Source organism: Dendronephthya gigantea, unplaced genomic scaffold (assembly GCF_004324835.1).
Source record: "Dendronephthya gigantea isolate DGI-Jeju-01 unplaced genomic scaffold, DenGig_1.0 000489F, whole genome shotgun sequence".
NCBI lineage: Eukaryota > Metazoa > Cnidaria > Anthozoa > Malacalcyonacea > Nephtheidae > Dendronephthya > Dendronephthya gigantea.
In genome coordinates this window covers 16,219-43,345 of record NW_021163499.1, presented here as the reverse complement: position 1 = coordinate 43,345, position 27,127 = coordinate 16,219, and the positions used below count along the sequence as shown (strand labels likewise).

The following is a 27,127-nucleotide window of genomic DNA, read 5'->3' as shown; positions in this document are numbered from 1 at the left end:
ATATTTTTACCCAAATGAAACGGAGAAAATCCTAAAAAATAACTCCATTCCGCGTTTGCGTGGGAAGCATGTTGCCCTTCAATTGGATGCGAAATTGGTTGGAAATAAAGTTATGCCGAATCGGACTTTTCAAATTCTTTCCCAGGCTCAGTCAGTATTATTCGATGCAGGCATAATATTCAATTTGAAAATCCTCAAACTAAGAGTTGCGTGGCGTAATCACGTCCTTCATAAGGGTACGTATCAACAGGAGCAAAGAGGTCACCGTCAGGGAGCCTAAAAACAAGAAATAATACAAATATTTATCAACATGCTGATATTAAGAATACCATGCGGAATAGTTTGTCATTTTAAGGCTAGAAGCTCACTTGGAATCTATTCCATTTATATAAGGTGGTCTTCTACACAAAATCGTTATTATTATTATTGGTTCACCTCTGAGAAAAAGTGTCTAGTCAGCCCTGAAAATTTTATCTAGTTAGCACTGAGTTATCTTGTTCGAGAGTCGAAGAAGCGTTTCTTCATTTGCTTAGAAAAATGAGGTTGTTGGATCTATTGGCAAATTATACAGGGCTATTAATTAGGCTCGCCGCGATATTGCCATTATTACTCCGGCGTCAGCGACGGAGTTGAAAATTCGCCCCGGTTTTGTTTTGTTTTTTTTTGTTTTTCTTTTTTTTTTATTTTTCGTCGTCGCAAGTCTGTAATGGCGCGAAATATACTAGTATTTAAAACATGTATGTGACCGTATTTATCTACGTCCCAGTCTTATCTCCAGAGACTTGTGGTGCACAGCTTTGGCTAATTTTCCAATGCGCGATTCGATTACGCTCGCATGATACGGCAATTCCTCCAAGAGGAACAAATAGACCGTTCTTTTCATGCTGTTCGATTAAGTTTAGATTGAATTGGGATAAGAATATATTTAATACATGTAGACCCGGTCCTATTTTAATAATATCGCTGCTATTTCGCCGTTTAACAAGATGAAGTGGTCGTGTATGGGCGCGTTGACACGTCGCGTAGTTTGCACAGGATCGAAGATTTAATACAACTATATAAGCGCGAATTCCAAAGGCAAACTGTAAGACGAAGCGAATGTATCATGCGGTTTATTTACATTTTTGAACAATTGAACTTCTATACTGCGATGTGCTTCTGAATTTCGCGATCGAACATTTAGGTTCGTAAGGCATCTAAATGCGAATATGTATGCGAAACAATACGCGAACTGTATTGTTTATGTCCAGAAGCTCTATATTGAAGACTGGCACGTGCGCCGGAGTTAACGCCAGAACGGCGTCTTGTTGAATTATCTTTTTACTTTTTTAGTTGCTCATGCGAAGCGGTCGCAATTTCAACCGCGGTGTTATGTATTAATAGGGAGCTTTAGTACGAAATTCGTCATTCTCGCGCGTTGTTTGCTTACGCCATCAGCCAAAACTCGTAGTCGCCAAATTTTTGAGTACCAAATTTGCCAAAAAACTCGTATTCAAAAGCCCGGCGACTACGAGTTTTGGCTGATGGTGTAAGCAACGCGTGAGAATGACGAATAATTTTTACGACGTTCTACAAGTTCATGTTTTACATGTCCATGTTTTACAAAAGTCCATGTTTTACAAAAGTCCATGTTTTACAAAAGTCCATGTTTTACAAAAGTCCATGTTTTACAAGTCCATGTTTTACAAGTTCAGTCTAATCCATAGTTTAAAAGTCCAGCCCAGTCCACGTTTTACAACATGCCGTCTTTTGCAATTTCGTGGCGCGTGGAAAATGGCGTGAGCGTTTGGAATTGAGGGACAGCAACATCAAAGGGTTCCGCGTCGAGTTCCACGAAACTGTGTTTATTTATAATCTCTATGAGCGTAACGTATAACGCTATTAACGCATATCAAAGAAATAATGTTTTTTCATGGCAAATATGGCATTTGTATCTTGTTATGAACACTTTATATTTACCGATAAAGATATGGACATTTAGGATGTGAAAAAATATATACTATGTCGGCGAAAATTTGTGGTATTTCATAAAGGTGAGTTGATGTTTCATGATGTCATATGCCAACATGCTGATCGGTGTGTTATTATTTATAACGTATAAGCCTTTATTTGTTAGCCTTCGTTAGCCTTTATTCGACCCTATTATAGATCAAGAATTGTATTTAGGTCTTTTTTCATCGTGCAATGATTTGGGCCATGATTTTCCGTGTTATTATCTGTTTTATATAGTTAAATAGTTGGCTATAGCAGGGATAGCTAAACAAAACTTTAGAATTCCTCAACAATTATGGCCTAGAATACCTCAGAGGAGCAAAATAGAATAGTTCAATGTTGTGATATATATATATATATATATATATATATATATATATATATATATATATATATATATAAATATATATATATATATATATATAACTAAGAAGCAGCATACAGCAATGTTTCTAATGTCTTTCCTTGAAATGTAGGATAAGAGTTGTGTTGTATTTTTCAGATTTATACTAAATCCAGAGGGGTTGATGTAACAGTGCTTCTCCACACAGTAGGGTTGAGACAGTTCCAAAGGGTATAAATTGTGCATCAGAGTCTGCCTATATCATTAAAATTATCACAAAGCTCTCTATTTTGCCTTCAGATACATTTATCCATCCATATTTTGTTAGGGTCAATTTTTTGATTTAATACCATTTGATTTCATTGGATAAGGCCTCTATCTATATATTGTTCGAATTATTTACATGTATTTTCATGGTGAATTGATTGGAGTTTAAACTATCATAGGGAGGTAGAAAAGCAGTGCAGAATGGGTTGAAGGAGGGTGTATTTGATAATAGTTTAAAGTAGTTATCTCAAGAAGCCGGTATAGCACCGGGGGATAGCTAAAGAATAGCTTAAAATTCCACAGAGTGGCTAAATTATTATTTACCAGTGTTTTTGTTTGATGTACTCAACTCCTAACATGATTGCAAAGTTTTATTTTAAGTTCAGTGTGAACTTAGAATTTACTTCACACCAATTTTAAAATTATTTACTTGGAAATTAATCTGATGATGTCTCGCCTGATTTTAAGGACCACAAAATTCCTAATTTCAAGAAAAATTTTTTAAACTGAGAAATTATTTGTGTGCAACTTTTCTTATTTTAAGAACTGAATGTTCTTAAAAAAAGATTTCTTAAAAAAAAAAGTCAGAAAATTTTCTTGTTATTCTCCCAAGAAAATTGGAACTCATTATCAGAAAATTTTTTAAAATGGGCTTTTTTTCTTCTTGAAATAAGAAAATGATTTTTTGCTGTGTAATCTTCTTACCAAGCACAAAAAATCGCTATAAACACATATCAAGTTCAGCCCCCGGAAAGTTTACACTATGTGTATGACTAAGTCGTTTGAATTTTCGCCACCCATCGATGCATCACAATATTGCAAAGTTTCAAAGAAACGTTGCACTAGAAAATGAAACAATAGAATAACCAAAGAATAAATTTTCTTTAGATTCTGGCTTTCTTTCTGTATTTGTCAAAGTTAAATTATTAAAGTCCGCGGGCTACTGTGGTAGCCGAGTCTAGGTTTCGCGGTTACTACTCGGGCTATCTGTGGTAGCCGAGTCTAGGTTTCGCGATAATTATTTAACACTTATTTACTGCGAACGAAGGAAACATTACGTTTTGTGGACCCGAGACCTGTCGATATTTCACGAGGCGAAGCCGAGTAAAATATCGAGGGTCGAGGGTCCACAAAACATAATCTTTTCTGAGTTCTCAGTAAATAAGTTTTTTATTATATACCACTTGTCAAAGAAAAACCAAACTACAAGGTAAACAACGAAGTACCTATTCATAAAAGACCTAATTTTAAATGGATAAACAGTCTAAAGGTCGCACGATTAAAGTTGTTATTTCCCATGAGATAACACGTTATCTCACTCTGCAGGGGGTCGCGCTGGCGACATCAAAATTTCGTCACCCTCGTGTGATTCGCTCTCGACAGATGAAATGCTACGAACACCAAACTTTGACAAGTGGTATATAATAATATTATTTTTTTCGTGTCGCAGGCTTAGTCTTCCGCGCGGACGGTCGTGTATTTACACTGTATCAATATAGATCAGTTTCAGTGCAGTGTATTTACCGGCTACATAGCCCGAGATAACGCCTACCGGGCGTCTTGTTGTGTATAAGACCAGCTAAAGTTCCTACAGCTACGGTGGCGTGTTGAGCAACTTGGTGTTTAAAACACTCCTGACGGGAAGAGCAAAGGTTTGTAAGGACAAACCAAGGACAAACCAAGAGGTTGGGTTTTAGTGTAAAGCCTGTTTTCCATTGCCATTGGGAAATGTAATATTTCTACGTGTATTGTAATATTTGTAGTATGGCTGATGTAATATTTCTACGTGCATTGTAATATTTGTAGTATGGCTGATGTAATATTTCTACGTGTATTGTAATATTTGTAGTATGGCTGATGTAATATTTCTACGTGCATTGTAATATTTGTAGTATGGCTGATGTAATATTTCTACGTGTATTGTAATATTTGTAGTATGGCTGATGTGTGTGAAGTCAACAATGACCGATGTGAAATACGGAAAAAAGGACAAATCCACAACCGGGCAATCTCGTATCAGTGAAAATAAACTTACTGTCAATTGTCATGTCAATTACGACAAAATGGAAATCAGGCCTGACACTACATTATCCTGACACTACACTACCCAATGATTTATTTGTTCGAAGGCATGTTACAGCCTCTTTAAATACGAAGCTACAACACCTTATGGCCAATACAGCTGACTTAAATCTGTATTAGACATAGCAGATACATTACACAAGCATAATGATAATTATAGAAATAGTTTTCAACTTACAAAATGTCGTCCTCAGGATCACGTTCATCCATGCTCAATTTAGGAATGGTACCAAGTAGTGCTGTTATACTACTACCGTTTCCAAGCTTTAGAAGACCTGCGCAGAAACAACGACCCATTTCTTCAAGTTCCTTCGTGCCAATATGAAAACCCTATAAACAAATAGATATTTTAATACGAAAAGCTATTGCTGTTACATATTTGAATAGTGAAGGCCCTTGCAAGGGTCTAAGGGTTTAGCTAACTTGTTTTCAAAGACTAGGCTGGAATGTACTAGCTCACCTTGTATGGTCCTTGATCCGTTCCACAATAAGTACTCTCCATGGTATAACTCCTTGTTACCCCCAGCTCTCTCCAGACCACAACTCTTGCAGTCGACTCTTTGGAGGACTCCACGACAAAACTGCAGTTTTGAAAGGAGAAAGCCGGTGCGATGGAATGTAAAATTCTTGGCAATGTCTAGATCATCAAATAAGGAGAACTGTTAAGGTCCATCTATCACATATTATTAAATGCACTACAAAGCTGAGATTTAATGATCAGAAAATAATTATGTAATATACTACCAAAAAATCGCATAACATACATTTACTTTTTTTTAAACCCGTAGCTTATGTGATTCACATAAAATTACTATAGGGTTTCCTTGAGTTTTGAAGCTCTGATACCTTCTCTAATACAATGCAGTGTTCAGGAGCATTTAATTGTTTAGAATCCAACACCTGGCTTTAATTGTTTTGGTTGGCGATAACTTTCTATCTATTTTACTTCAGTTGTGTTCTTACCCTATGATTTGTTTCCCTCACTGCGGCTTCACCGACATTAGAGGAATCTGATTCAGAGCCGGAGTTAACGATTGTGACCGGTAGATCGGCGGTTGGACTATGACATCCGTACATAAAGACGTTTTTCTTGCGTGAATGGCCATGAAAATCACAAAATACCTGGTGAATAATAAGATAAAAATGTTAGTACGTTTGGATGTATGTATCTGATAAGGACGCTGCATCGTCCCTGGTTGAAAAAATCATACTAAATGGAAACCATCGCAGTCTCGCTTAACGAACACGCGATACTCTAACGAACTCTAACGAGGAAACGAAAGCTCCGGAATAATCCAAAATGGACGCCCGAAATCCTGGCTAATGCACATGTTTTGCAAACATTTGATACTTTTCTGGCAAATAATAAACGATATTCAGTTTAGTTTTTTAACCGTTATAAATCACAATAAAAATGTCGCCAAAAAGTATTACTTGCAATTTTCTGCATTGTATCAAAACATTCCATACGGCGTTAACAACCAATCAGATCATTCCTTTCAAGAACCAATCAGAGCATTGCGTTCCCAAAGTTTTCGTTTCCTCGGTGGAGGATCGTGGGCTTAGGTAACAAGATGCGAACCATGAACCATTCCTAGGGTATGGATTACTCACTCCATCCGCAGCCTTTTCAACACTAATGCAAATGTGTGACTTACCAATGGTGTCTTGTTCATAGCCTGTAAGTAAAGCAGCAGCCCCTTCGCGTGGTAAATAGTTGGAAAGAGAATAGGATCGGGATCCAGCCATTGTCTGTTGAGATCAGCACCAGATATTGAACAACGATGACTAGATGAAAACAACATTCCCTGTTTATACCTTGTTTGTATTAATGAAACATGACTTACTAGAACCATAATAATACCAATAGACCAGCTAATTGAATTGAAACGGGCTCATTTATTCTGAAATTTGTTTATTGAAATAAGAATATAACTGAATAGTCAAATCACTTGACTAGTCACACTATGAAATAAACGTTTATCATAATTTATTTTTATATTTACTTAAAAAAATAGTCCCAAGTCCCAACCGTCATGTTTTGGGCCGCTATGTTTACAGTTTTATGAATTTACGGCCACCACCCAGTGACGAGAACCTTAAAATGGCGATAAATATTTACCAGCTGTAAATATATAGCGGCGCAGAATATGACGGTTCTAATAGAATAGACTTCTCTAGCATCAATAATGACCACTGTCAGATTAAAGCGTCTATTATATTGATTAAAGCGTTTTCGCAGACAGTACTACAGACACTTACCAACCATTTATTACACCATCTGGGTTTAGCATAGGTATTATTTTAAAAATAAATATTTCCCTCAAAACCCTTGCGGTGATCTTGTTACTTAACAGGAAGTCCAACACACCTAAAAAGAAATATTTTCAATGAAGATTATGTCTCTTCTTCATTATGATTTGCATATTCAAAACGAATGTAAAAGACTTGCATAATTATTCAAAACGAAAGTAAAAGACTTGCATAATTTTTCAAAACGAAATTAAAATACTTGAATATTCAAAACAAAAAGAAAAAGACTGGTATATTCAAAAGAAAATTAAATAATTTGCAACACTTGCTTTAAACGTCGGAACGTAAAAGTGTTTACAGTTTATTGCACCCTTCCAATCAGCCAACAGTGGCGTCGCCAGCATCGATAAGTGGGGTGGACATTTTCATATATTCATGTTCACAGAAATAATAATGTAAAACACGAATATATGAATAAGTCCCCCCTACTTATCAAGCTGGCGACGCCACTGTCAGCCAACAAGTGTTGGCCTAATGGCTGGCAGTTACAAACTGTTGATGAAAATTGAAGTTGCAAGAAAAATTGCGTTGGTCAACACAGTCTTAAAAGCTATAATTATCATACTATTCGGCCACATTTATCAAGGTTTAATACTTTTTACACATGTATAGGAGTTGTTTTAAAGTTGTGTTGTTTAAGGGTTTTCTATCCGATATCCGTTAGTCCGCTATCTGCCACCCGGGTTATTTAAGAGGACCTTAAAAAATGTGAAATCCCGCAATGTCAAAAAATTTAATATTCAGGAATTTAAGCAGTTATAATTGCGTTTGTATGATTCAAACTCAAACACAGACAATGTTTATGAACGCAGAGTTATCGTAAAATACGCAGCTGAACGACGTCAAAGACAATGTATCATACCAAAGCACGTTTAATAATATGTTGTGTACGTGACTTAAAACGCGTAGCTCTATAACTGAGGTAATTTACGTAGGTAAAGATTCGGTTCTGTAGAACTGTTGATAAATGATGCATAACTATTGATCAATAGCGATCGCATAGGGAAAAATATAAAGCCGCTTTTTGATTTGACTAATTTCTTGCCATTACAGCGGAATATTCTACTGGCTCGTGAGCGGCAATCCAAGAACATCAGCGACTGGTATTGAAATGGCAGCATCAAAATTCGCCCCCAATGAAATTGGTTATGATGCCCAACGATTTGAACAGACTATCAGCCAAACACTGCATTGTATCATTTGTACTAATATCATCAAAGACCCGGTCATGTGTCACTATAATGAACATGTATTTTGCCGAGGTTGTATCACCAGACATCTCATGAATTCTCGGACATGCCCCACATGTATGCAACCACTCACTGTTGAAACTCTCAAAGTGCCTCGGAATATAGCAAACTTATTATCTGAACTTAAGATTCGTTGTGAATTCTTCCATCGCGGTTGCAAGCGATTTATTGAGTTGGGAGATCTTGACAAACATGTGGCAGACTGTGGGTTTGCACCAAAAGTTTGCTCAAATATTGGTTGTAATCTCGAGGTAAACAAGCGGGATTTAGAACACCATGAAAAGTATGCGTGTAATCCACGCAGAGTTAAATGTGACAGTTGTAATGCCATAGAAGAAGAGATGTCGCGTGTACATTTTGAATTGGAAATTATGGAAAAAGAGTTGAAAACAAGTGAGATGAACATCAACCGCGTTCAGAAAACCGTATTTTCGAAAGTTAAAAAATTGGTTCAAGATCAAGTTAACAAGCAGGAGGAAAGCAACCGTAAGCTTGAAGTGGACGTTGTGGATATGAAGAAATGTTTGAATAAAATCACGAAGCAACTGAAAGAACGAAGCAAAAAAGCTGATTTGGTTGACGGGAAACAGAATATCGTTATTGCTGGAGGTGATAAGCCGACATCACGTTCGGTGGAAGTGTTCAATCTGGCGAATAAAACCTGGCGACAGCTACAGCCAATGAAAAAATCTCGGCAAGGGGCATCTTCTTTTGTTTACGACAATCAGTTATTTGTCTTGGGTGGATTGGGAAACAATTCCATGGAAAAGATATCATTGGATGAAGCTCAGGTTGATCACTCATCATTTCAGTGGGAAATTGTACCTGCTGAATTACCTGGTTCGTTGTATGGACACCGCAGTATAATCTACCATGGACGGTTGCTAGTAATTGGTGGGTATGATAGCAATAGAAAGGCATTTTCAAATAGTATTACAGTGATTTCATTTGTTCCACACTGCACATGTAAACTGTTGTATACCATGCCACAGAGTATATGCCTTCATGGTGCTGTAATGATCGGTGACAAGATCTTGATTGTTGGCGGAATAACAAGCTTCTCCAGTAACTCGACTCTCACCAATGTTGTTATGTATGATATCACTACAAAAGATTATAACGTGTTGGCCCCTCTTCCTTATCCTGTGAGTGACATGGCCACAGTCAAATGGCAAGATGACAATGTTATCATAATCGGTGGTGTCAATAATGACAATAAAACATTGAACAAAGCTTTAATATACAACATCAGCACCCAGAAATTTCGAATGCTACCAAACATGAAGTATGAGAGAACTGGATGTGCGGCTGTGGTTGTCGGAGACATTGTGGTTGTTATGGGGGTGAAGATGACAGTGGAAATTATTTAAGGTCTATAGAATGCTTTAGCTTCGACAGTTATAGTTGGCAAGAACTTCCCCCAATGCAGGTTGCAAGATGGAGGGCTACTGCGACTGTATGTTAACTGTCAGAATATTTTCTAGAATTGAACTGCATATTCCAATATTATCCAAATTCTAATAGCACACGTATTAAAATACAGTAGGATTGTGATTATTAGCACTAACTAAATAATTCAAAAGACAATGTCCATAGCTTAATAATTTTTTTATGAAATAAACATTAAAGTCCTCAGAAGCAGATTTCGCAATTTATGTTATAAGTGAGTGGACGGAAGAAAAGTTTTTTTGGCCGGAAGTAAAGTTTTTGTTTTTCACCAATCACAATCCTTGACCCAGTCTTTTGACGATACTCATGCCGTTTGTGTTGCCTAGATCTCGTCTATCCGCATTCCGTGTATCCTACCGTATCAATTATTAAATGATATTTGTGTGTTAGCAAATTAAAATTTAATCTCAGCGTGAAGCCTGTCATAGAGCGACATCCCGCATGATGGGGAAATTAAATATTCAGGAATTCAAGTATTTTCCAAACTTAAGCACACAAACTTCTTATAGCCAAAAGTCGTCCAAAGACACTCGTTTAAATATTAGTTCCAAAAGCTCCTAATACAAGCTACCACTTCCTTGTGATAATTATACTACCAAGGGTAAGACCACGATTTATTAACCACGAGAGATAAAAGGAACATAACAACGATGCCGAACTGATCTTTGTTTAATACTAATAGGAATCGAAAGTAATCTATTAAATTTCATTGATTTAAGGATTGTTTTCTTGACCTTTAGGTTCACATTCCATTGGTTCGCGAACGTCGTCGACTTGTGTTGAAATGGCGGCATTGGCCTCCTACGATATTGGTTATGATGACCAACGATTTGAACAGACTGTCAGCCAAACACTGCATTGTATCATTTGTACTAATGTCATCAAAGACCCGGTCATGTGTCGCTATAATGAACATGTATTTTGCCGAGGTTGTATCACCAGACATCTCATGAATTCTCGAACATGCCCCACATGTATGCAACCACTCACTGTTGAAACTCTCAAAGTGCCTCGGAACATGGCAAACTTATTATCGGAACTCAAGATTCGTTGTGAATTCTTCCATCGCGGTTGTAAGCGATTTATTGCGTTGAGGGAACTTGAAAAACATGTGGCAGACTGTGGGTTTGCACCAGCAGTTTGCTCAAACAAAGGTTGTAAGTTCCTGGCAAACAAACAAGATTTAGACCATCATGAAACATCGTTGTGTGCACTGCGTAGGGTGAAATGCCACAAATGTGACGACACAAAGCAAGAGATGGTTACACTGAAAAAAGCAATAACGTCGATAAAGGACAGAATGTTACGAAATGAGATGACCAACATAGTTGTTGAGAAAAACCATGTTTCGGAAATAGAGAGGTTTGTACAAGGTCGACTGAAGAAGCAGGAAGAAAGTAATCGTAAGCTTGAAGCGGAAGTTCTTGAAATGAAGACGATGTTAAACGAAATTACGAAGCAACTAGAAATAAAAGGTGGCAAAACTGATGGCGAGGACAGAGTGCCAAAAGTTGTTGTAGCTGGAGGTGAGACGTCGACGTCGAAATCGGTGGAAATGTTCAGTTTGGCGAGAAAGACGTGGACGTATTTGCAGCCAATGAGAGAACGTCGTGCAGGAGCATCTTCGTTTGTCCACAACGATAACTTATTCATCATCGGTGGTTTGCATAACGAATCCATTGAAAGCTTACAATTAAATGATGACGAAGTTATCCAATCTAGAACCAACTGGGATATTGTTCCTGTTAATTTACCCGGGTCATTGTACGGACACCAAAGTGTAGTTTACCATGGTCGGTTGATAGTGATTGGTGGGTATGATGGTAATAAACGTGCATCCTCCCAGAGCATCACCATAATTTCTTTCGCCCCACCATACATGTCCAGTAAACTGTTGTGTACCATGCCACAGAGACGATGCCTTCATGGTGTTGCAATATTTGATGAGAAGATCCTGATTGTTGGAGGAAGAGAGACCCTATCGATTAACACGTGTTTCAAAAGTGTTCTTTTATATGACATCATGGAGAATGAATGCAAAGAGTTGTCACCGCTCCCTTACCCCGTAAGCGACATGGCCACAGTGAAGTGGGGTGAAGAAAACGCCATCATAATGGGTGGTGCTGATGGTAACGGCAACGCATTAAGCACCGTCCTGATATACAACATCAAATCACAAGAGAGTCATTTTCTACCAGACATGAAGTATAAGAGGCAAGGATGTTCGGCAGTGGTTGTGAAGGATACTGTAATAGTCATGGGTGGGGTGAAGGGGAGAGGATGTGTGGAATGTTTCAGGTTTGATAGATATAGCTGGCAGGAACTTCCACAAATGCATGAAGCAAGATTGAGGCCAACTGCAGCAGTATATTAAGCATAACTACGTTTTATCAAAATCAGAACGATATCAAAGAATGACTTAGATTCGGTAATTCAGTGATGAATTTTTACATCGGGTTGATCCGAAGAGGAAACGCTCAAGGTTTACTTTGTGCAAACTAGACATAATGTATGTAATGTAATAATAAAATGAATAGACAGAAATTATACATTGATTACAATCCTGCATGTCTTGCATTTGATTTGTACTGCATGGATTTTAAATCCCATAATCGTAAAAGGTAACGTAATATATTGAAAGTAGAGTTGCCTATCATTGGTATAAATTTGAGAGAAACAAAAAGGAATAATAAATTAATTAAAACATTGCGTAAAAAAACGGTTGTATAATAAGGTATACTAGCTGATTTGGCCAATCAGAATTGTGCATTTTGTATTTAACTACGTTTTAATTACGCAAAATGCAGTTGCAAGTTTTATATAAACAGTCCCTTGAAGCATTAGAAAATCTGTCGGCTGGTTGCAAGCCCCGTTTAAGATCTCCGTTTGACAAATAAAAAGCTAAACATATGATACACTCTTAAACCTCGTTCTCAAAGCTTTTCACGAAAAGAAAATCCTTGGTACATGCCGTCGTCTTATGCGCAAAATCACTTCAGACCCCCCCGGATGGCCTGGGGTAATCGAGTTCCAGTTCTATATTGCGGTCTATTCTTCCGAAGAACGTTTGAACTTGAGAATTATATACCTATGCATTCGTTCGAAAGAATTCTCAAGAAAACAAAGAAAGCAACGTTACATTGAACACAGTTAATAGAGTATGCATGGTTTGGAGACTACATAGAAGTACAATAGAACTCATGATCTATGTCGGGGAACATTTATGCAAAAAATTGTTCCTTATTCGTCACGTGTCTATTGTATTTTGAACAAATAAACCAATAGTAAGATCTGAATTAACATGCTGTTCAAGTCACGATTGAGGAGCTAAGCCAAGCTATTGCTATTGGTTAGTTGAGCTAAAATACAATAGACATGTGACGGATAAGGAACCATTTTTTGTACAAACATGGACAATAAGATAGATAATGAGTTGTATTGTACTTCCATCTAGTCTCTAAACCATCTATATTCTAATAACTGTGCATTGAATGATCTGAACTTTATTTGAGTTTACAAATGTTTATGAATACCATTGCATGGTATCAAATTAATCAAACAATCAGCGTAACAACGAGCGTAACAGATCGCAATATGAAACTGGACATAAATCATTTTTGGCTACATATGCGGAGCACCTATTTTTCAGGCATCATCTATAAAATTCTTTCAGCTAGTCATGTTCCCCCAAGATAAAGTAGGGCGTTCTCTTCTCTTGAAAATCTCTGGGGAGGGGGGGGGAGGTTCTGCAGAATAATTACTGTACCTTTCATTACCCAGCTAGCATTGCTTTCTCCTGGATGAACCCTCGAACACAGAAATATATACGGCCGGTTATCTGAAAAGGGAAATGAACGGACTCTAATTTTTTGATGAAGGTATGGGTATATTATGCTCAGCATGATGAAAATCATATTAAAAATACAGTACAACACGAGTCGTGTGTGTGGGTGAACAAGATATCAATACTAAATACCAGCCAGAAGCAAAGCTAAGGGGAAGTATATTTGTGAACCAATATAGCGATATATACAGGCATGTAGTGATGCTACAGCATGCGTAAAAAAGCACACGTCAAAGGCCAAACCATACTGCAAAAGAGCTCCGATATACAGTGTACCTTGACAGATTTAGGTCAGTTGACCACGAACAGGGCATTACAATACCTGATTCATTAACTCTACCACAAGACTGCACAGAAGGTGCCGTGAATGAAATGGGAAATGGACGCTTCCAAATCTTCCAAGATTATGACTTACCGTTATTAGAGTTTGGTGAGGTTATTGTAATTAGATAACATGGATTTCCCGTTAACGTATCGCAAATAACCTGCCGTTTATACAGGATTTTTTCAGGATCAAGACGATATTCGTATGTCAGTAAATGGTTCTAAGAAATTGAAAAATATTAAAATGGTATAAGAAGCTCATCCATGCAGGTTAAACTAGTTGATTTCATGAGAAATTTAAACATTGAGTTTCGGGAAGGTACAGTCACACGTGTTATCCACTTTCCACCAAAAGTTAGCTATACTTAGGTTAAAAAAATAAAACAAAATGACACTGTGAAAAGTTTAGCCATGCAGTCACCAAAAATTTGTCACGACCATGGTTACACGAGACGAAAAAATGAAAGCATCTTTTGAGTGGGTCTTAGGGGTGGATAGCATTAATTTTAGAGTTAAAAAGGACTATAAAACTTGAGTAGAATAAACAGGAGTGTTACTGAAGAGCATGCAGGAACATACATAGTCTCAAATATATGCCTAGCAAAAAAAGTTCAACGAAAGACGAAATAGTTATATATGGCTAATTCTCTCTTTAATATAGTTTACATGAAATTAAGTGAGATCACTTTAGGGAAAATACCCTAATTATGTTTGTATATTAGACTCACCTCGAGCAAGGAGAATGAATATGGAAAATGATATGCAAGGTAGCAGCGGTCATCTGAATATGGAAATTCTATCGTAAATGTGAGCGTGTAGTAATATTTTTCCCGTTCTGTCTTCGGATTGGAACATGGTCGTTTATAATGATTCTTGTAGTAACAAATGTCTGATCCTGTTCTGATCCAGCCAGGGTCACCATCTTCAGCGTCCTTGTATGAATATAATACTGGCTGCATACCTTTATATAGAGTAGAACATGCATATGAAGAGATATTTAAGATGTGATTTGCGTCGTGAATGCAGCTACGGCTTTGCATAAGACTAAAGCTATAAGACTAAACAGTGGAAACATCTACATGGTATAATTGTATCATAAGACATCGCTAGGGCAACAAAGGGTTTGATTATACCTTCGCAAAATTGGCAAAAAGTAAATAGACATGATTTTCATTTAAAAGCGAAGAGCATCTCGAAACCTGAATATGATATTTTATCTAAAGTATAACTTACCAAAATTGAATTGACTATTAACCTTCTCACAGTTGATAATATTGAACTTGTACGGAACATTCTCCTCCATGTTTCCGACCTAGAATATTTAGAATTCTTGGAGAAACTGGAAGTCAGTTATAAAAACAGTCATTACATTGAAGACATGCAGCATTACATCATTACATTGAAAACAGTCCAGGTGGGAGGGAAAGTTATAAACGTACTTCAAAATAAAACCACTGGTGATGACTGCGGCAGTTGACATCAGAATTCAGGATAAGATCGTATTCCTTTTCACAAACCTGAAAAAATTGATGAAACCATTACGCGAATAACAAATAAAATAGCATATACAATCAGACAATCCATCCCAGCTACTGTAGTCCATGCATGATCTTCAGGAAACGGCCTTCGATCAGCGCTGTGCATGTGTTTTTTGCGAAAGAAATTCTCCTTTATAAATTGCTGATTTTGCCTCAATGCAAAAATTTCAATCAACGGCCATAGTGCGACACTTTTTCACGCACGCATTACGAAATTTCCGAATGTTGGATTTGCTCCGAGCTTTTTTACATTTCTTAGAGATATAATTTGGAAGTTTATAATTTAAAAGAAATTCTAACCTGAATTGCTTTGCGTAGATTTCCACTTTCAAATCGTGATTCAAAGGAAAGGGATCTTTTCCCATTCACTTTTTGTTCTTTGTCACTACGAATAGAGCTAAATGATAGTAATTTGATTGAAGTAAATAAAAAAGGCACTGTCCGGATGCTACTGTACGCTCTCAGGCTGTGTGGAAATACTGTTGAATTTAGTAGCAAAATTATTCTAATGTTTTATTACTTCATTATGCATGATTGTAAAAAATTAATAAAATCAATATCATAGAAATTTAGGTTTTAAAATTTTATTTATATCATTCACCCATTAGAGAAAAGGCATATGGGCAATTCCTCTTGAACATTTAAAATCAGAACTTATTTTCAGAGCGACCATTTCTGTATTACCTTGTTGAACCACGTGTCATATCTGAAGAACATTCCCGGCCGTTTGACGCGGTTGCAGGACCAATATCGGTCTCAGGATTTAAATCATACACCACTTTATTAACCACTTTCTGATCTTGAAGAACACGCTCGATATCTTTCAACAACATCGACCTAGGGGGATAAACCATGCGAAGTTTAGGTTTAGTTCCACATTCACTAAAAGAGTTAATCTGCCGGGAAAATGGAGACGATGCAGCAGCGTAGCAATTTAACCGCGCCATGAAAATTAGTGGTTATCGTTAATTATTCATTGTTTTAGAAATTCACTGTTCTCAAAATGAACATAGAATATTAATAATAATAATAATAAAATAATATTTATTCAGGAAACTTTTTCATACAAGATGATTTTCAAAAAGGACCTGAGTTAATTATTAAATCGCATGCAAACCTAGGTTATATTTAAAATGACAATAGAATTTAAAATTATGACAATAGAATTTAAATAATTTAACAATTTAATCCCGCTAATTAGCATAGCGGGATTAAATTGTCAGGCTCGCTACGCTACTATGATGATGATCGACTTCATGAAAATAAAAATAAAGATAATGTTTCAGGAAGAGACTTCAAGCAAGTGGAAAATGTCAGTTTTTTTAGGGAAAAGTGATTAACTGATTGTTGGATCAAAAAAATGTCACGCGTTACCGCATGACGCGTGCTTTATTGTATTTCAGGTTTATAAAGGGTTTTATTCCACAGCCTGAATTTTGTCGTGCAGTTAACGTTTTTACAAATGCAATAGAGAAGTTTCTTCACTGACCTTTGTATTCCAGGTTTCTTGGTATAAAGAGGTTCAGGGTGTAGCGGTGGGTAGTGTCCGTACACATCAGGCGAAGGTGTCTTGACAAATTCAGAGACACTTCGAACTTTCATTCTGATATCGTAAATGCCATCTCGTAATGAGGGTCTTGATTTATTGTCATGAGTTCCAGTTGTATACGACACTGCCTTGGGGGATGATACTGAACCACCCGCTAAGAAATCTTCCTCATCACTAAAATAATTAAAATAAAAAGAAAAAAGTACCGTACTTAAATGAGTTAATTTTTGAGGTACCAAAAAGGTATTTAGCGAGAACCTTGAAAACAGGTGACGATTAAAATAAAAAGAAAAAGTAGCTACAGTACTTCAATGAGTTCATTTTTTGAGGTAGCAAAGAGGTATTTAGCGAGAACCTTGAAAACAGGTGACGATTAAAATAAAAATAAAAAAGTACAGTACTTATACGAGTTCATTTTTGAGGTAGCAAAGAGGTATTTAGCGAGAACCTTGAAAACCTAGATATCTAGAAAACTAGAAATACCGCTGGCAAATGGTTTTGAAAATGCAGGTTCAGCCTCTCTCTAAAAGCCAGCCCGGGTAAAATCGTCACCAACTGGAAACGGGATATGCTGATGCAGACATGAAAATTGATTAAAACATGAAACCGTGAAATGAAAAAAAAACATTACAGCTAATTACCGGATTGACTGAATATTATATTTATATAGTTTTTTTCAAGAGAACAGTATTCCTGAAGCGTATAATTTTTATAAAGAATCTGTCATTTCACGCCATTATCAGAACAAATAACATGCGTGTTTGTCCTAGCAACGACAAGCTATATACTGTATAAAATACAGTGTATAATCGCGAAACATACAGAATTATCACATGCTTCATGCTCTACACACCATAAAGGATCCTGTCTGGGAGATTCATTTTCTTCGCAGCCACAACAATCGTCCGCCAAGTGATTGCTGCAGTGGTCGAACGACGATGACGAGGTCAAGTCCAGTTTGGCCGTTGGAATAACGATTGGTTTTTTAATTGCCGCAGAATTGTCTCGACCAAGAGTATCTTCAGAATTGCATTCTTCTTTATTCTCCTAGAAAGCATGTCAACACATGTTAGATACTACCGGACTGGACCTTTATGTATAAAAAAAGGTGACACAAAACTGATATGTTGATGCGAGCATGTTTACAAGCTGGATAGCGCTCTCCACCGGATAGCGGTTTTTTCAACCGTTGTAAACATACCAGAAAATCAATGAGACTACATGTTTAAAGATAACAATTAATTCAGAGAATGCCTAATTTAAAAATGGAATGGTTTGACGAACAAGGTTTTACCGAACAATGGGCAATTTTAGAGCGAGTGAAAACACACAATAGTTCTATTCCGCTTGTTTGTAGTATAGCTGCATCATTTAACTGTGTTTTTCGTATTGAACTTATCTTAATTCATTATTCATACACGGCATGCAAATATTAATTTACTCAATCGGTGCTTTGGGTAAATCATTATCTATGTATCAAGGGCAATCATGTATGCATGTTGTGGATTGAACGCTTTTTCTACGGTATCGTAGCGTAGTATAGCCCATATCATTGTTTCCCGGGCACTCGACAAGAGCTATAATGACTAGCCAACTTTCCACGGCTATATGTTTCACACTTTAGAATATTTCGCGAAAAACTATTTACTTTCCAAGTTTGGAAATCTGTACTCATGAACTTTCCATGTTTTAAATTCAGTTTAATAGCCAAGGGAGATTTTTCGTTAGATTGCGCATCTCACGGTAATTATAAGTTGACTCTCACCCTGGTGCAAGTCATCTCTTGAAAGAACTGATGATACATGGAAACCAGCTCAGCTTTACTTCGCGTTTTATTCGTTGTATTTTCACCAGCAGCAGCAGGGCCCGCTCTACTTTGTGAAATATACTCTGAATCTTCTTGACTTTCCGTCACTCCAACATCTTCATCTTCGGACTCCAGTGGAGATGATTCCTCTGAGAATGAATGTACAGAATTGCACATAATGAGAAAAGTGGGCATAATTATTACCTACGTATGAAAAAAAAACTTTGAACAAAGGGTGTCTTCACACGGGACTAGATGAATTTGGTATCGTGCTCAAATTTGTCCAGTTATCTCGTTTGAACACAGTGAATCAGCCAAATTTTCACTCATTTTTCTGTGTGAACTCAAATTCCTCCGGTGCTGTGCTTATAGCCTAAGAAACTTCTCAACCAAGGGATACATGCAGGTCTGGGTTTTATTTCAAAACCAGTGTGATTCGACGCTATGAACATACAGTAGATACCTTCACTGTCCTTTTCTACTTCTTCAGACCCATTGTCATCGCCTGAGGCACTCTCCCCAATAATCTTCGGCAGTTCAAACGTAATCATAGTTCGGTTACTGGTTAACGGAAGAGTGTTCTCTGGCATGCATAACCTCAGGATCTGTACTATTACGCTGTTTATACCGTCCATTTCTTTGTCTAGGAACACAGAGAAAGATTATATGTCTCCAATTATGTCTACCGAGGAGATCTATATCGTACTGTACGTCGTCAGGAGCCAGTTATTCGAGGGGTGTTTAGCACTTTAGCTAATCGGTGGATAACTTCAAAATGGAAACATGCAGAATTACTTATTGAAAAACTGAGCTGAAATATTGTGATGTAGGTTCAGTTATTCAGAAGATGTAGGATTCCTTAGTGGGATTCCAGATTCTTTAGATTCTAAGAGAAACTGTGTAACAGATACCATAATTATTATCACTAAGGCACGTTTCAAACGTCAAACTTTCCATGTGCCGAACTTAATATCGACCAAGTTCGACCAAGCTCGATAAAGTTCGACGTTGGTTTCAAGAGCGTGGTGCTTTGCCGTACTTTTTTAACGCATTTTTTTACAGAGCGCTCAATGCCACTGGTCAGCAGAATTTACCGCGAAATTTTTTACCGCCAAATTATAAATGGTAAAACGGATTTTTCTCAGAAGGCACATTTGGTTCGGCACATGATCGGTTCGACGTTTGAAAACACGTCGCGCTTTGTCGTGCTTTGGTCGTTCCGCACGACCTGGGCGATCGAGCTTAATGCTTAGGTGCGTTTCAAATGCGTTTCAAACGTCGAACTTATCATATGTCCTCAATTAAAACTATATTAGTTTATAAGTTCGGTACATGGAAAGTTCGACGTCTGAGACAAGCCTAAGATATCAAAATTCCAAACTAGTATTTCAAAAGACCCTTTCGATAATTACGTCACAACTTTATCGTTATAAATTAGAACCTTAATTTAAAACGAGCCCCGTGCAAAGATGCAAAACATCCTTCTTCAACGCATGCATGAAAAGGAATTTTTCATTTTGACAAAAAGTGTGGAAATGAGCCATTACTGGAGAACGAAGCTCCCGGTCATGGCCCGGTAGCCTCGTTTTAGGGTTACGGCTTTTTCACACTTATTGCTCAAAGTTAAAAATTATTTTTCATGCATATGTTGACGAAACATGTTTTCCATCTTTGCATGTGGCTCGTGAGAGTAAAACTTGAAATCCATCTCATTGAAGGTGGCTCTAAATTTAAAATGATAATGCTGTGACGTAATTATCGAAATTGTAACTATTTAACAACACGCATAGTTCTTTGTGTAAATTCTACGTTCTTATATAAAGCATTTCTTTATGTTTTGACATGATAATACATGAAAAGAAATGTATATAACGAATGTCGATTGATAATTAAGTTTCAATATCCAATAACTTATCGATTAACTCATCATCATATTACTTACGTTCACTGGTATCATTGGTCAACACAAAAAGTGTCTTCATCCCATTTGATTGCAGAAACGCTGCTTTACCTGCCCCTGAAAAAAAGAAAGTTATACATCAAACACAAAGTATATTCCAAAGATTGGCATCTTGAAATTCAAAATTTATGGGCCAATATAGGTCCAATATAATCCAATATAGGCCTATGCTTATAGTTGACACGTGAAATAACTTACTTGTAGATACAAGTGCTTTCATTGAGTTCAGCAGAGCTTTCCTGATTGCAGTTTGTCTGTTATGATGATCTGTTCTATGCCAATCATAAAACATGCGGAGGAGAATTTCAACTCCGCTTAAGTTTACCGCTTTGGCTGCAACACCTTCTATAAAGGGAGATTAAAAGGCATTTCAGAAATGAATGGAGCTGCATTTGATGATCATATAACAAGAACCGTACAGCATTACAATATACAATGCTGCATGTCACTTACTTGACTTTACAAGAATAGCAATTAGATCAAGAACGAGCCTAAAAATGTACAAATTTAGTGTAAAAGAACACAAATTTGATCCAGAACATTTTAAATGTACAAGAACACATGTAACATCTAGCTATCCCGTGCAATTAACAATGGTTTGTTAGTTTGTGAGAAATACTTACTTCAAAGTTGTGACACGTTTATGTCCACAGTTAGAGAGTATGCGAAATAATATATTGATAAATCCTGCCTTGTTTAGGACGTTGCAATTCACACCTGGATAGATTGTATGTAAATGATCAATATGAATTGTGCAACCACAGAGATTGTGAGAATTTGGCCAGCCTCGTCGCCCACGCACGCCATTTTCGAAGCATTAAAGCATCAAAACGCCTGGGGTAGCAGGCTGGAGTTTGGTTAATTAACTAACTTGAATTTGCAATGGTGATCTTTTAAAAACACTTTGTATTGTATATTATAGTAGCAGTTTAACACGTTTTGTAGTGTTGTTATACAAGTATGGTTTTTGAATGACATGAAAAATCTCGTTCTGAGTTGTTAAACAAAATCTCGCTACATTTAACTACAAAAACAAAGGTACACAGCTCGTTCATTGCGTCGAAAATAAAACGCTTTATAGTCTTAAGGAGAAGGATGCATGCTTATACTCGCACTTGCCGGGTTCGAGAAAGATGAAAACATCTTGCTTACAGGAAAAACAAAACCCTAACATTCACCCTAATTCTAAGGTGAATGTTAAATTAACATGCATGAACTGGGTCAAAGCAATGGAGTTTGTAACGCTATACAGATGTGATTAGTTGACTTACTGCTTCCGGCGGAAATTTTGATCACCAACAGAGCAGGATGGAGAACTTTAAAATTATTGGCATTTTGTCTGATTACATCCATTGTGATTTGCAACGCGCCAGTTAACCGAGATTTCAGCGCAAACTTTCGATCTAAAACAAGCATGCAACGAAAAAAAAATCAAATTTAATATCATCCAAGCAACACGAGGAAGTAAAAATCTCGTCGAATACTACAGGGTGAATTTGAAAGAAAAGTTCCGTTATTTGACATTCACATATTGAAAGCAAGCTGAGCGTGTACACGTACAGTATACAAATACTACAGCATACTGTTATTGCGCAGGTGGAAAAAGGAATTCATGCAGCACGTACTATAGCTTCCATCGACTGAAATATGAATATTTGTATTGAAGAAATTCAAGAGATAAAACATTTTAATTACTGACCCGGCCACCAGAAGCACGAACTTGAAAACAGCTTGTGAACATCGGCGATATTTTAAATTTGCCACGTACGAATTTATACGAACACCGATTTTCAAAACGAAGTTTGAAATATTCTGATTACAGAAAAACTGTGAAATCATCGAAATGTAGCTTTACCTACCTTTCGGTGCAATCCTAGCAAGAATTGAATGAACCAAGACTAAAGTTTCTTCCACAATTGATGGTTCAGATATTTCCATCTTAAGAATCTTGAGAAGAATGTCGACTGCCCCATGTCCTGCTAAAGTTGCTACACATTTCTTTCCTGAAACAGGTGAGACATGTAAGCAGAGAAAATACCTTAGAAATCCACTTGAAGCCCTCAAAAGACTTTTTAAAACGGAAAATTTTCTTGGAGAATTGGCCTATATAACTTTTAAACATTGATGAACGATTCTATTCGAATAGTCCACTGAAGCTGTCAAATGATTTCGAATGAATTTTTCTAAAGACATGTTTACAGGATGTGAACAAGTACACAATACCAATAACGAGTGCTTACAACTTTCTGTCGGTAGTGAAACTTTGCCGATATGTCATGCACGTGATTAGTACGTATAATAAGCCGATACAGCTTCGAACTGCGCGTGCGCCAGAGTGTAATCATGTCATGCAAGGATTTTCATGTCCTGCATACTTTAAAAGTAAAATGGGGACCAAAAGTCTGACCGACCAACCAACAGACAGACAACGGTTATTAAAGAGACGCGTCTAAAAGTACTAAAGAAGCCATCTTACCCCCAGCTGATATTTCTAAACAGCAACCCAGAATATTCAACATTAGTTGAGTGTCATTGCAGTTCTAGAAATCCAACAGATGCATGTTATTATTACTCGTTATTACAGCACCGTTGGGGTTTTACGTTGTCGAATATTAAACAGTTGAAATCTACATGAAACTTCTGGAAATTAGTTAAAAATGTAAACAATATTATAATGTCTTGACCGACTTTCATATTCGGAAGGATTCAAATGATTTTCGCTGATAAACAGAAGAGTGAACTTGGGAATTCGGCGAAAGGCGTCCATTTGCAGGAAGTAAGTAAATTACAAATTAATATTTCAGCCACAAAATATTTACCTTTTACACCAAACAGTGATAAAATATTTAAAAATGTACGAAATATGTTTCTAAAAAAGATTTGGGGAAAAGGCAGTGTAGGCCGACTGCTGTTTATTTGAAGCACAGTTAGAAGCCCAATTTGACACTTGTGTATGAATATTGCATGGTCATTTTCTTGTAAAGTATTAGTGAATACTAACACTGTTCTTCTTGCAAAGTATTACTGTAGTGAGTCTAGTAATAGTACATGAGACCAAGTTTATACAGTTCTGACATAAGTTTGAAACCGCGAAATATAAAATATATTTCAAAAGATAACAAGATTGATCAATTTAGTGATGACTCATACCGTCACTTGTCTTCTCAGACGTCCGATTTTTTGTTAACCAATCAAATGCGAGTAACTTGATCCGCCGCAGATTAGGCAGCGTAAAATGAAAGCGTGATCATCAACACGTTGACATTGTCCGATTTTCGGAAATTTTCAGGGTTTTTTTTCGGTTTTTAAAAAATACTACTCATCGGGTTCACAAACGACTTGTTTGGCATTTTTGCATAGCCGAATGAAAATAAAGAATTATAACTACATTGCTTGACAGTAGTCAGAAAGTGTAGTTTATTTAAATTTCAAGATGGCGTCAGGGTATCAGTGCGATTTGAAATTAAACAAAATCTCTCCCTGGGGAAAAAAGTCTATCTTCAAATGAACAAAATGCTGAAAGGTACTGAAATTAGTGAAAGGTACAAAAAAATTTCAAACTTCCTATATTTGTTGTTGCTAACTGCTAACTGTATATATCTATATCTCAGTACTATCTCTTTTCTGGTCAATTGTGGGGGAGGAGGCATTGCCATTGCCAAAATGCTGTCATCCAAATTTACATACCGTAATGAAAATGTTAGAATCTATTACCATAAGTTTCATTTGTTAACCAATTCACCAAAAAACCCAATTTAATTAATTATAATTAACCCTATCTGTTTTACTGTATCACCACTCTTAAAAATAACTGAATCACCCACTTTTGTGCCAATACATTCTACTTCTATTAAATTTACTACAATTTAGCAGAAAGGTTAGTGCTTAACAATGGATCCTCCTTACCTCTAAAAGGCCCAGTAACACTGCTGCTTTCTCACATATTTTATTTATCATTTCCTTTTTGGCTTTATCTAAAATATTAAAAATATATAGCATATATATATATATATATATATATATATATATATATATATATATATATATAAATATATATATATATATATATATATATATATATATATATATATATATATAGCAATTTTATATATAATATAATATACAGAGACTGCATATTATATATGAATATACAGAAATTGATTAGTTCCAGATTGATTTGAATCTTGTTTAATTTCAGCTTCTTGGTGTTCACGCTGGTCCAACTTAGCTAAGTTTCTCCCACTCGTGCAGGCTCATATTGTCAGCGGACAACTTACATAAAATTGAGAGCAAGGCGTAAAACGAAAAGCTTTTAATTTTTTATGCGAAGACCGCTGAAAAACTGAGCCCTCTTTACTGGGAGAAAATTTGCCGAATATGACCAACGTGGTTAGCTAGCTACTGGTACAATGTATACATACACTGTAGCTGGATTTGTATTTTGAAAAAAAATATTTAGAATATTAATTAGCAAAAACATAGTCAAACCTTGTGTTTGCAGTAGCTGGTACATCTTGAGTGTGACATAACGCAGTTGTTCCAAGTCTCTTGATGTTTTCTCCACAGCTAGCAGCCTTTCCAGTTGCTCTGACAACTGGGCAATCCTAGAACTGCTATCAGATTTAAATGAAATATAATGACATTGATATTGATATGATATTTATCATGTATAGTACCTCATCGCTCAATCTTAATTCATATAATAATCCACATATTAGGCATCCCAGTACATTGCTGTAATAATTTATTTAATTTAATGAACAAATTAGGAAAGCCACACTATGACCTCTGTTTCAATCTTAGGTATTAAGATATCGATCTCTATATAGCTTTATGCTAAAAATTTCTACTTGAAAACATCTGACCAGTATAAATTTTTCATTTACAAGCAAGTTCTAAATAGTGAGTTATGATTTATAAAACCAAATAGGACTCTCAAGAACTGAATAATACTATATTTTATTTTAATTATTACAGTTTTATTTTATTACATTATATATGTTATTCATTGGTCCATATATGTGCATACTATAGCATATTTTGAATAACATTAAACGATCGAACAACTAGTTGCCTCAATCATTACGCAAGAATATCTTAGAGAATGCTTTAATCTTTAACATTTTGAACTGTGCTGAACAGAATATATTTCTTGAAACATGAAAAACTGTTTGTGCACTAAGCCCGTTCGTCACTATATAGGCAAACTTATTCGCAAAAACAGAAAAAAAAGTAGGAGGCAATTCTACTTTTTGCGGGAAATTTTTCACAAGTGAAGCCAATCACATCACTGCATGGATTTCAGATTTCAATTTGTGTTTTGCCAATAAATTTACCTAGTGGAAAATGGGCTTTAAATAATCTGACACAATTATGCTTCGATAAATGAATATGAATTAGATTTTGTTGTGTCGAGAAACATTTGAACATTTAAACCATCTTCAAATTAGTGGGTTAAACATATAACATATCTTTTTATGTTATATAATTATGCATTAAAAAGCATGTGTGCATCCAATGGTTATGTTTTTAGGAAGCAACATATATCAAAATATGTACACAATTGCTCTTATCACTACTACAAAATATGTACACAATTGCTCTTATCGCACAATTGCTCTTATGTACCGTTTTTCGTCTTTTATGGCCCATTGCTCTTATCGATCACTACTCTGGTAATTCAAATAATGAAAATAATCTAACACAAAGATTGCACTGACAACCGGGCATATTCATGCAAACAATTATTGACTTAATTGTGAGTTCTTTGGAGGTTTGATCTGCTGTTGCAAAGATGCATAGGTTGGCCTTGGTAAACTGCAGCCAACAAGTGATGATTTTATAATAATTCAATGCTAATAGTTTGCTGTATAAATTTATTTATATTTTTATTACTACACAAATTGTGTTCTCCCAAGGCTGGTTGGTTGAAGTATGTCTATGGCTTAAAGGAGCTTGTTTGATATATTCATGTATATTAATAATTTATTAGATGCATTATTTAAACCAAAGTATAGCAATATAATCCTGAAATAATAACCAAAAGCAAGTGCATTATTTTCTGCAACCTGCACAAATACTTCAAAGGAAAACGTATATTAATACGAACCTCTTGTTTGAGGATTTGCTCATTGTGTTCCACAACCACTGTTCTTCAATTATACAACATCAGAAAGGACGCCGGTGATGTCCTAATATCATTTAATAGTTTGTCTATGTTGTAAATTCAAGCCAAGATCACGACTCTTAGGCATATGCAGCTGCATACGACACATTGAAGCAGGTTTCAGCCATGAAAGTAAACAAACCCGTACACTTGTACTGTTTTTCGTCTTTTATATTTTTTTCATATTTATTGAGAAAGCTAATCAGTTAATCTGGAAAAATTATGTTGAACCAAATGAGGTTT

At 36.2% G+C, this 27,127-nt stretch overlaps 1 protein-coding gene across 3 annotated transcripts; it reads right to left on the bottom strand.

Annotated features, from left to right (window-relative positions):
- Nucleotides 1-27,127, bottom strand: LOC114543584 (cytosolic carboxypeptidase 1-like). 3 transcript variants are annotated; one of them, XM_028562507.1, is made up of 27 exons: nucleotides 26,828-27,127; nucleotides 25,207-25,331; nucleotides 24,625-24,692; nucleotides 23,195-23,258; nucleotides 22,578-22,721; nucleotides 21,990-22,121; nucleotides 21,342-21,435; nucleotides 21,172-21,209; nucleotides 20,917-21,063; nucleotides 20,701-20,775; nucleotides 19,222-19,401; nucleotides 18,717-18,907; nucleotides 17,805-17,998; nucleotides 16,892-17,125; nucleotides 16,087-16,239; nucleotides 15,703-15,799; nucleotides 15,304-15,381; nucleotides 15,098-15,176; nucleotides 14,593-14,825; nucleotides 13,956-14,085; nucleotides 13,463-13,534; nucleotides 6,947-7,055; nucleotides 6,343-6,472; nucleotides 5,648-5,806; nucleotides 5,145-5,321; nucleotides 4,863-5,014; nucleotides 1-276 (listed from the first exon to the last, which is right to left on the bottom strand). In XM_028562507.1, the coding sequence occupies exons 1-27, from the start codon at nucleotides 26,848-26,850 to the stop codon at nucleotides 195-197; spliced, it is 3,360 nt and encodes a 1,119-aa protein (XP_028418308.1). In that variant the 5' UTR covers nucleotides 26,851-27,127; the 3' UTR covers nucleotides 1-194. The 3 variants fall into 3 exon arrangements, with proteins under 3 accessions (XP_028418308.1, XP_028418310.1, XP_028418309.1); XM_028562509.1 differs by having other exon boundaries at nucleotides 15,703-15,787; XM_028562508.1 differs by having other exon boundaries at nucleotides 25,207-25,328.